General features: G+C 41.0%; 1 protein-coding gene across 1 annotated transcript; it reads right to left on the bottom strand.

The window, feature by feature from the left end:
- Nucleotides 1-7,119: 7,119 nt before the first annotated feature.
- ID2 (inhibitor of DNA binding 2) lies at nucleotides 7,120-9,873 on the bottom strand. The gene is made up of 3 exons (XM_073336078.2): nucleotides 9,082-9,873; nucleotides 8,500-8,564; nucleotides 7,120-7,761 (listed from the first exon to the last, which is right to left on the bottom strand). The coding sequence occupies exons 1-2, from the start codon at nucleotides 9,427-9,429 to the stop codon at nucleotides 8,508-8,510; spliced, it is 405 nt and encodes a 134-aa protein (XP_073192179.1). The 5' UTR covers nucleotides 9,430-9,873; the 3' UTR covers nucleotides 7,120-7,761; nucleotides 8,500-8,507.
- Between the last annotated feature and the right edge of the window lie 221 nt (nucleotides 9,874-10,094).

The following is a 10,094-nucleotide window of genomic DNA, read 5'->3' on the forward strand; positions in this document are numbered from 1 at the left end:
GCAAGTGATTTTCCCAGGCACTGAGAGTAATGTGGTTCTCTTCAATTGTTGCAGTTGGTAAGGTTACCCATCTTTGCCAATTTTACTGGTAAGGCCTCTCTTCCCCAGGTTGGATTCTTTTCTTCATTCCACATTCTGTCCAAAATCACAAGGAAAGTCTGAAGGGTTACTTTGTCACTTGCTTTAAGTATCTCTCCAGGAATCAGAGTAGCAGCTGTTAGCGATGGTCACATAAACACACCCTATACCGGAAACCTACTGATCGCTATTCCTACCTACATGCCTCCAGCTTTCATCCAGACCACACCACACGATCCACTGTCTACAGCCAAGCTCTACGATACAACCGCATTTGCTCCAACCCCTCAGACAGAGACAAACACCTACAAGATCTCTATCAAGCATTCTTACAACTACAGTACCCACCTACTGAAGTGAAGAAACAGATTGACAGAGCCAGAAGAGTACCCAGAAGTCACCTACTACCGGACAGGCCCAACAAAGAAAATAACAGAACGCCACTAGCCATCACCTTCAGCCCCCAACTAAAACCTCTCCAACGCATCATCAAGGATCTACAACCTATCCTGAAGGACGACCCATCACTCCCATACATCTTGGGAGACAGGCCAGTCCTTGCTTACAGACAGCCCCCCAACCTGAAGCAAATACTCACCAGCAATCACAACACACCACACAACAGAACCACGAACCCAGGAACCTATCCTTGCAACAAAGCCTGTTGCCTACTGTGTCCTCATATTTATTCAGGGGACACTATCATAGGGCCTAATCACATCAGCCACACTATCAGAGGCTCGTTCACTTGCATAATCTACCAATGTGATATTTGCCATCATGAGCCAGCAATGCCCCTCTGCCATGTACATTGGTCAAACTGGACAGTCTCTACGTAAAAGAATAAATGGACACAAATCAGATGTCAAAAATGATAACATTCAAAAACCAGTTGGAGAACACTTCAATCTCTTTGGTCACTCGATTACAGACCTAAAAGTTGCAATTCTTCAACAAAAAAACTTCAAAAACAGACTCCAATGAGAGACTGCTGAATTGGAATTAATTTGCAAACTGGATACAATTAACTTAGGCTTGAATAGAGACTGGGAGTGGATGGGTCATTACACAAAGTAAAACTATTTCCCCATGTTTATTCCCCCCACCCCCCACTGTTCCTCAGACGTTCTTGTAAAGTGCTGGAAATGGCCTACCTTGATTATCACTACAAAAAGTCCTCCCCCCCGCCCCCACTCTCCTGCTGGTAATAGCTCACCTTAAGTGATCACTCTCGTTACAGTGTGTATGGTAACACCCATTCTTTCATTTTCTCTATGTATATAAATCTCCCTACTGTATTTTCCACTGAATGCATCTGATGAAGTGAGCTGTAGCTCATGAAAGCTTATGCTCAAATAAATTTGTTAGTCTCTAAGGTGCCACAAGTACTCCTTTTCTTCTCCAGGAATGTTATTCTCTCCAGCTGCTCTCCCAATTTTAAGCTTACTGATGTGTTTCATAGAATCATAGAATATCAGGGTTGGAAGGGACCTCAGGAGGTCATCTAGTCCAATGACCTGCTCAAAGCAGGACCAATCCCCAATTAAATCATCCCAGCCAGGGCTTTGTCAAGCCTGACCTTAAAAACTTCTAAGGAAGGAGATTCTACCACCTCCCTAGGTAACGCATTCCAGTGTTTCGCCACCCTCCTAGTAAAAAAGTTTTTCCTAATATCCAACCTAAACCTCCCCCACTGCAACTTCCTATCCTCTTCTACCACTGAGAATAGTCTAGAACCATCCTCTTTGGAACCACCTCTCAGGTAGTTGAAAGCAGCTATCAAATCCCCCCTCATTCTTCTCTTCTGCAGACTAAACAATCCCAGTTCCCTCAGCCTCTCCTCATAAGTCATGTGTTCCAGACCCCTAATCATTTTTGTTGCCCTTCGCTGGACTCTCTCCAATTTATCCACATCCTTCTTGTAGTGCGGGGCCCAAAACTGGACACAGTACTCCAGATGAGGCCTCGCCAATGTCGAATAGAGGGGAACGACCACGTCCCTTGATCTGCTGGCTATGTCCCTACTTATACATCCCAAAATGCCATTGGCCTTCTTGGCAACAAGGTCACACTGTTGACTTATATCCAGCTTCTCATCCACTGTCACCCCTAGGTCCTTTTCCGCAGAACTGCTGCCTAGCCATTCGGTCCCTAGTCTGTAGTGGTGCATTGGGTTCTTCCGTCCTAAGTGCAGGACCCTGCACTTATCCTTGTTTAACCTCATCAGATTTCTTTTGGCCCAATCCTCCAATTTGTCTAGTCCCTCTGTATCCTATCCCTGCCCTCCAGCGTATCTACCACTCCTCCCAGTTTAGTGTCATCCGCAAATTTGCTGAGAGTGCAATCCACACCATCCTCCAGATCATTTATGAAGATATTGAACAAAACCGGCCCCAGGACCGATCCCTGGGGCACTCCACTTGACACCGGCTGCCAACTAGACATGGAGTCATTGATCACTACCCGTTGAGCCCGACATTCTAGCCAGCTTTCTACCCACCTTATAGTGCATTTATCCAGCCCATACTTCTTTAACTTGCTGACAAGAATACTGTGGGAGACCGTGTCAAAAGCTTTGCTAAAGTCAAGAAACAATACATCCACTGCTTTCCCTTCATCCACAGAACCAGTAATCTCATCATAGAAGGCGATTAGATTAGTCAGGCATGACCTTCCCTTGGTGAATCCATGCTGACTGTTCCTGATCACTTTCCTCTCGTGTAAGTGCTTCAGGATTGATTCCTTGAGGACCTGCTCCATGATTTTTCCGGGGAGGTAAGGCTGACTGGCCTGTAGTTTCCAGGATCCTCCTTCTTCCCTTTTTTAAAGATTGGCACTACATTAGCCTTTTTCCAGTCATCCGGGACTTCCCCTGTTCGCCACGAGTTTTCAAAGATAATGGCCAATGGCTCTGCAATCACAGCCGCCAATTCCTTTAGCACTCTCGGATGTTTGCTAACTTTTATTGTAATATCTCCTAAATCAGTATCACGCTCTGGTGTGGTAAGTCTTCATCATGTATTTCTACTAGTTTGCTTGTGCTTGGTCTATTTCAAATAGCCTGAAAATATTCTGCCCATGTTTTCCTTTTTTCTTCTTATATACTAAGAGCCTTTCCATTTATGTCTTGAACAAGGACTTCAGTACTGCTAGAATTTCCTGTTAGCTGTTTGATTGTCTTGTACAAGGTTGTAGATCAGCTCTTTGGCCAGCATCTTGAGCCTCTTGATATTTTCTATCAGTCTATGCCCTTTTAACCCTTCTAGCACTCCTTATTTCCTCTGGGTAGAACTTTACATTCTTCTTGCCTCTTGTTTGTCGCTAAACATGTCTTAGCATTCACGTGTTTTTGCTTTCTGCTCCTTTGTGTCCCTTACAAATATATAATACAATCCCTGGCCCATACAATTTAGGCTGTATAAAATGTGATATGATGCAGCAAGAGATTAAATTTTGGCAATGGAAAGGGAGAGAGATTTACACATAAGTATTAGTATTCTCCTTAATTAATACTTGACATGTTTCCATGTTTCCCAGGGTGTATTCTTCTGCAAACTATTTCCTTTGATGGGGCAAATAATTTTTCCCCAGTTTCTACACACAAAATTATGTAGAAAAACCTGTTTTATTTTCCCAAAACAAATAAAAACAATTGGCGTGATGTATGAACATGGCTCTACTCCTTACAACAACAAAATAAATTTTAAAAAATCTATTTTTCATTTAAACCTTTCTTTCAGACTTCAGATACCAAATGTTTAAGAACTTTAGGCTTCAAAGTTGGATCAGCACAGGCGACAGAAGTAATGTACTGGATTTTCACCCAATTTATACAGTATACAATATGTAACTATCAGGATGAAATTATAAAATTATTTAAAATAATCCATAAAGGATTGCACTTTTCCCTTATTCACTAAAATTTAAAGCATCAACTGATTTCTTTCTTAAAGATGATTTGTGCACAGTAGTACAGGCATAAATAAAAAAAAGCGAAAGCAGGCATTTTAAAAAAGGGGAGAATCTGCCTTCTATAGGTAGACCAGAAGGTGGTGCTCACCCTCCATGGCTAGTGCATGTTACATGAGTAAAAAATTACTGTATAAAAAGACCAACATGAATGGAATGTGACTCAGAGGTACTAATTTTAATCTGGAGTCAAGACGCTTTGTAGCAATTTTGTCAAAATATTTGCACTGATTCTTTAAATGACTTGTGATAAATATTTCAATGCATTTGAAACCTTTTCATCTGCTTTGGAAATGGTCAGCAAAAAACAAAGGGGCTCTTTGTGTTTTCTGTAACCTGATGAAAGGCTCTGAAGAACTCTTACCATCCCAAATCTTCTGGACAGGGAATATTCTTAAATCCCTTGTTGGGTTCTCTTGTTTGCCAATGGGGCCTTTACGCTTAAATCTGTGGCTGCATTTGCAACTTTTAGGCCTGCTCTATGCCACATAATTTTACAGCTAATAAACATGTTTGCTAACACATCCTAACTGACTTGTTGACCACGATTTGTCCTGATCTACCATATTCAGCATCAAGACATGTAACATGATTGTTGGCAGCTGCTGTTTTCAGATACAATATAATCTTATAGTTTACGCCAGGCCCCAGAAAGAGGGTGAAAAGTAATTGATCTAGGATTCCCTATTCATATGCAGAAACTTTTATGAGGCCAATGTTAGATAATAAAGGGAGGCCCAATTCTTCACATGAGCATCAATGTGAAAGTTCTAGGGACCAAGCTTTAACTTTGCAGTTGATCTTTTGAACGATAAACATTTCAGTATGAACCCAATGAGTGTCAGTCTCTAGTAAAACATTTAGAACTAGGTGACTAATAACCCCCAAGCACTGGTCAGAGGAAATGCGTGGTGGAAATGCCAAATTAAGTCACAGGTAGTTAATCCTTGAAGAAGGAAACTATTTAATTTGCATTTTTAAAAGCAGGTGTGGTTTTCTATTGTTCTTCTCCCTTTCCCCTGCCCCCTCCTGCCCTGCAAGAAACCCCCACATCCTTGGCAATGGAAAAACTCCTGTTTTGACAGTACATGAGTGAGAAACATTAGTTTGGGTCTACTAATATATTTGTCACCCCATAATTCAAAAGTGTCCAAGAAACACAGTTCCTTGCTTTCTAAGGGCTATGCTGTAATCCTTAATGCTTCTGCTAGTTTTTTTCTTAACTTCCTAAGACCCCTACCCCCCCCCAAAAAAAAGAAAAATTGACCTTACAGCAGCATGCATTACTGCCTGTTTACAACCTCAGCCGGACTCAAGATTTAGGTGGAAAATCAGCTTTGAGGGGGAGGGAGGAACCTGCTGGTGTTTGAGTGCGTTAGCGTGTTACTGTGGGAAAAAGAGACCGAAGACCTCAAAACAGATTAAAATCCTAGGGCTTGATTTGGGTTCGAGAAAATTCATCTGCAGGAATGATTTTAGGGGCATTGAGATATGTTGACTTGTGTAAATGAAGCTAAGGTGGTTTTTTTTTTTTTTTAAATTAAATACTTTCTTGTGGGGTTAATCATTCACTGTGCAAAATTAGAACAAACTGCATGCAGCCCTACTGTTGCTGAGCCAGTAGCAGGGTTTCTCTATAGGAGGCATTAAATGTTTGCTACAGTTCTGGAGACTTTTAATCACTGGTTTGACAGAGAGGTGGGTGTAGTGTGAGAAGCAGTAGATTAGCTCTCCTCCCCCACCTCACCCTATTCTGAATCCAGACTTTCAATGCAAGGCTTGTGTTCTTATTGCATTGACCCCTCACAAAGGGTTGCGCTACTGATTGGTCAGGGCAGCTTCTGTATTAAGAGATCAGAGCTGGCTTTCTCCCCAGCTTCAGAGGATGGATTTGGTGTCAAGGTCAAGGAAAGGCAGCCGATGCAGACTGTGTGGTGCCACCCACACATCTGTTCACTATGATGAAAGTGTTACTGGCCTCAGGTGGAGGTGCCTTTTCCTGGAAGAGTCCACAAATCTCAACCCGACCCACCAGGCCTAAGGTAATTCCTTCTGCAGAACAGTCCTTACCCAGACCATTATCAGAGTTCCCCTCATTCCACTGCAAATAACTCCATTCAGGTATAGGATTTTGAAGTTGACTTGTTTGGAATTCCCAGTTTAGGAAACTTTATAGCTTAGTTTAAAATAGAGTGCAATACCAGGAGGTTCAAGTAAATGCATCCCCACCCTCCCTCTTATGTTATGGCAACAAAATAAATCAGATGAAGACAGGTAACTTACAGTGGACAAGTACAGTACAACAAATGCCCTTGAGTAGTACTAGAATGTATACATAAGAAATACCAAATCATACTTTGCTTTTAAAAATGTTGAGTCTCATTACAGGCTTAATTTCTCTTTCATGGAGAAAGAGTTAATGCTAGGACCAGCCAAAGTTTAATCAGTAACACAGCAGTGATTTAGTTCAATTCTCAATAGTCATATGGAGAAGCTGCTGCAACTGATTAGAAAACCCATTTCACTGAGCTATTGCATGGAAGCATGTAAATTCCAGTGTGGAAAGGCAACAGTCACTTCATTATTCCAAATCACATGTTAACGCATCACCAACTTTTGCATTCAAAGCCTTTTGCAGAAATTAAGTGGTTGGGAGACTAATAGCTAGCCACAGCCCTTAATTCTGTGTAATTATTCTAAAAGCAAGTTACCAGATCTTGGGCAGCACTACTGGAGAACTGAAAGTGAGTCATCAACGGGGGGGGGGAATCAAACACCAAGGGAATTTCTTAGGACTAACTACTTTTGTGTATATTTCCAAACTGTTCCTCAATAGCATCGGCTCTGTAATAATCCATAACTCTGGCAATTTCTTATACACTGTTTATAAGATGATTGGCTAGAAGTTTGGAACATACATTAAAATAAGTTTTAGTCAAATTACAAGAAATTAAAAATAGTAACTTATAGTAATTTTATGTTCTACACATATTTGAACTGTTACTTTGTAAAATTATAACACCTGGCTGGCCCCAGCAAACTGTTGGCCCCCAAGAATAAAGCAGGAAATCATTTCAATAAACACACTTGATTTATTTTGTATAAAAAGGGTTAAGTTTACAACTAAACTTTTATAAAAAGTTTAGCATGATTAAGTACATCATTACACTTTTTGCAGAAATGTACATTTCTGCCACTATACAAGAAAACTCTGATTAAAGAGTTCACAAGGTTTCACTCTCATATATATATATATATATATATATTTATATATAAATATATACACAGTATTCAATCCTAGGCTTGCATCAAAAGGTCATTTCTGACCATGGACTTCCCTAAGAAACTGAACACTGGATCCTCCTGATACTCACGCTCCACCTTTGGAATAAAAGGCAAAGTCTGCTTTAAAATGGGCAATTCCTTGTGAGTTTTTATGTTTCACTCCCCATGCTGGGAATAGTATATAAAGGACACCTTCCAACTAGGGAAAGGGCATTTAAAGTCTCTTCATAAATAGTTAAGATCAGTCCAAGTTGGGGAGGGGGGGAGAGATCTCAGTTCTTTTCTTCTTTATTAGTTTTAAAAGGTCCATTTAATTAGATGTAGATTCCCCCTCCAGATACAGCTGAAAAATAAGTTCAGCACCTCAAAAAAACAAAAAAAAAATCCTGTAGACATTTTCTTGTGGGGGAAAAAAAAGTCAGCAAACACCTGCAAAAGATTGAAAAGAGGAGTATTTAGGAGAATGCTAACAGGGCAGAGATCCGGACAGACTGGCGCCAGAGAGGAAGCCACAGTTTGAACATTTAACCAAACACTCAAAGATTGGGCAAACCCTGGCGTCCAGATGCAAAACACACACACACATGCACCCCCCTCAAAAGCACAAATTAAACATTAAAATAACATACGTTCAGCAGGAGGGGCAGAAAGAGGATTCTCAGTCCAAACTCTATTTGGATCTCTGTAACTGCACTGCTCAGAGGCGCCAGTCTGCCTCTTACAGCAATTATTTGATTAGAAGCAGACACTTATTTAACTGACAGTGCAGACAATCCCACATCACAAAATTTAACGGATTATGCTAAAATCCTCAACTAAATCAGTCACTTCATCTGAAGGTTAGAGTTTTAGGAACAGATAATCACAGAATTTACATTTTGTGGTGATATATTTAAGTACAAAGGGATAGTATCAGGGTAAACAGTCTATACTACTTATTTGCAAGGCGAAAATGCACTTTCATTTGGGCTACCCCCAAATGAATTACTAGTGTAATTGTTATGGCTTGATTACTGGTTATAAAGGTATCCTCCGATAAACCTGTTACTTTTATTATAAATTAAAAAGTGTCTTAAATCCAAGCCCATACACACATTTTCCTCCCCAAAATAAATTGTATTTTGCATTATATTTATTCTTTGAAAACAAAGAGCCACAAACACTCACCATTGAATTTAGCCACAAAGTGCTTTGCTGTCATTTGACATTAATTCTGAAGGGAATTCAGATGTCTGTAAAGAAGAAAAATAAAAACAGTGCAGTGTTAAATATCTTAACAGCACGACAAAAAATACAAAATACTCTGGATCATGAAGCTCATTCTAATTGTGACATGTCATATGGATTCACAATGACAACCAACATTACTAGGGCTGCCTAGCAATTGGGGTATTTTCATCTATTTCAATCTAAAATGATTAGTATTAGCTACAAAAAAACATGTAACAGTTTCTCATGCCAGTCACCCCCATCATAAAAGATACATCACGCTAGTACTGACTTCCTAACTGCAATGTCCATTATCACTATAAAGGTCCAATCTCAGACTCTGCACATAGGCCAGGAAGACAGCCAACAAGGAGGGAGAAAAGCCAGCCAAGGCTAATGAGACAAGGTAGGTGAGGTAATATCTTTTATTGGACCAACTTCTGTTGCTCAGAGATACAAGCTTTCAAGCTTACACAGAGTTCTTCTTCAGGCCAACACAGCTACAACAACACTGCATACAACCAGGGCTAAGACATTTACCTGTAATGACAAGATGCTGATGTCTGTGTTTAAGGTGGTCAGAGGAGTTCTGGAGGAAGGATTTGGTCCTGGTCTCTGGTGATGGAGGCTGACAATACTGGGGTGTGAGTCTAAAGCAATCTGCAGGTCCAGGATGTAGTCAATAACGTGCTGCAGAATTTCCATCTTGCTCACTTTTTTGTTCTGAGGGATGCTGGGCACTAGCTCTTTCAGTTTGGAATAGCAGTCGTTCATGTTGTATAGCAAACTCATAGGATCATCCACGGGGGTTTTGCTCCGGGATATTCCCAGGGTGTGTTCAGAGAGGCTGTTTTTCCTGACGGATCTGACAGGACTGAAAGCTTTCATGCTGGGAGAGAGCCCGACTTCCAGGGTACAGAAAACACACACTAAGGGATCTCTCTGCCTGCTTGACTACCTCCCTTCCTTTTCTTTCTCTAAGCAGCTGCCTGAGCTCAGAATGAAGCAGCAAGCTGCCTCTACTTGCTTTTATACTGCAGGCTCAGGAGCTGCCAAATCCAGCCAGTGCTTGCTGCCATTGGAGGCACCCAATGTGTCCATCAGGCAGGGAAACATTCTCACTGGTACAAAAAAACCTAAAAGAAGGTTCAGGTCTTCCGCATTCTGAGCCAATCGTGAGGAATGGGGTGTGGCTATTCTAGGCACAGCTGAGGATAGTAAATACTGTACAGTAACTGCTGAGCTCTCCTGACTCATTTTACAAAGGCACTGAGAAAGGAATGAAATGGGCATTTTGCATTGTGGTTGCAAAGAGCCAGGTCTGATCACAGAGCCCTCAGCCCTCTCCAGTACAACAGATGCTCCCCTAATATTTTCATCTTCATTTTAAAGAGCTAGCTTGGATAAAATTGGAATGAAAAATGTTGCAAATTTAGGATCTGAAAATGAACTAGGCTCTGGGAGCATAAGCACATTATGAGCATTTTTGTGTGTGGTGTGGTAGTGGTGGACACACTATAAACATGATAAGTGCAGAATACACCAAAGGAAGT

This window comes from Lepidochelys kempii, chromosome 3 (genome assembly GCF_965140285.1).
Source record: "Lepidochelys kempii isolate rLepKem1 chromosome 3, rLepKem1.hap1, whole genome shotgun sequence".
Lineage (NCBI taxonomy): Eukaryota > Metazoa > Chordata > Testudines > Cheloniidae > Lepidochelys > Lepidochelys kempii.

Bases quoted from the DNA above. Each gene is read 5' to 3' on its own strand.
- ID2 (XM_073336078.2), bottom strand. From the start codon at position 9,429: ATGAAAGCTTTCAGTCCTGTCAGATCCGTCAGGAAAAACAGCCTCTCT. The intron at 8,565-9,081 runs GTAAATGTCTTA...TCTTCTTTACAG, and splicing joins TCAGCATCTTGTCATTACAG to ACATCTGAATTCCCTTCAGA.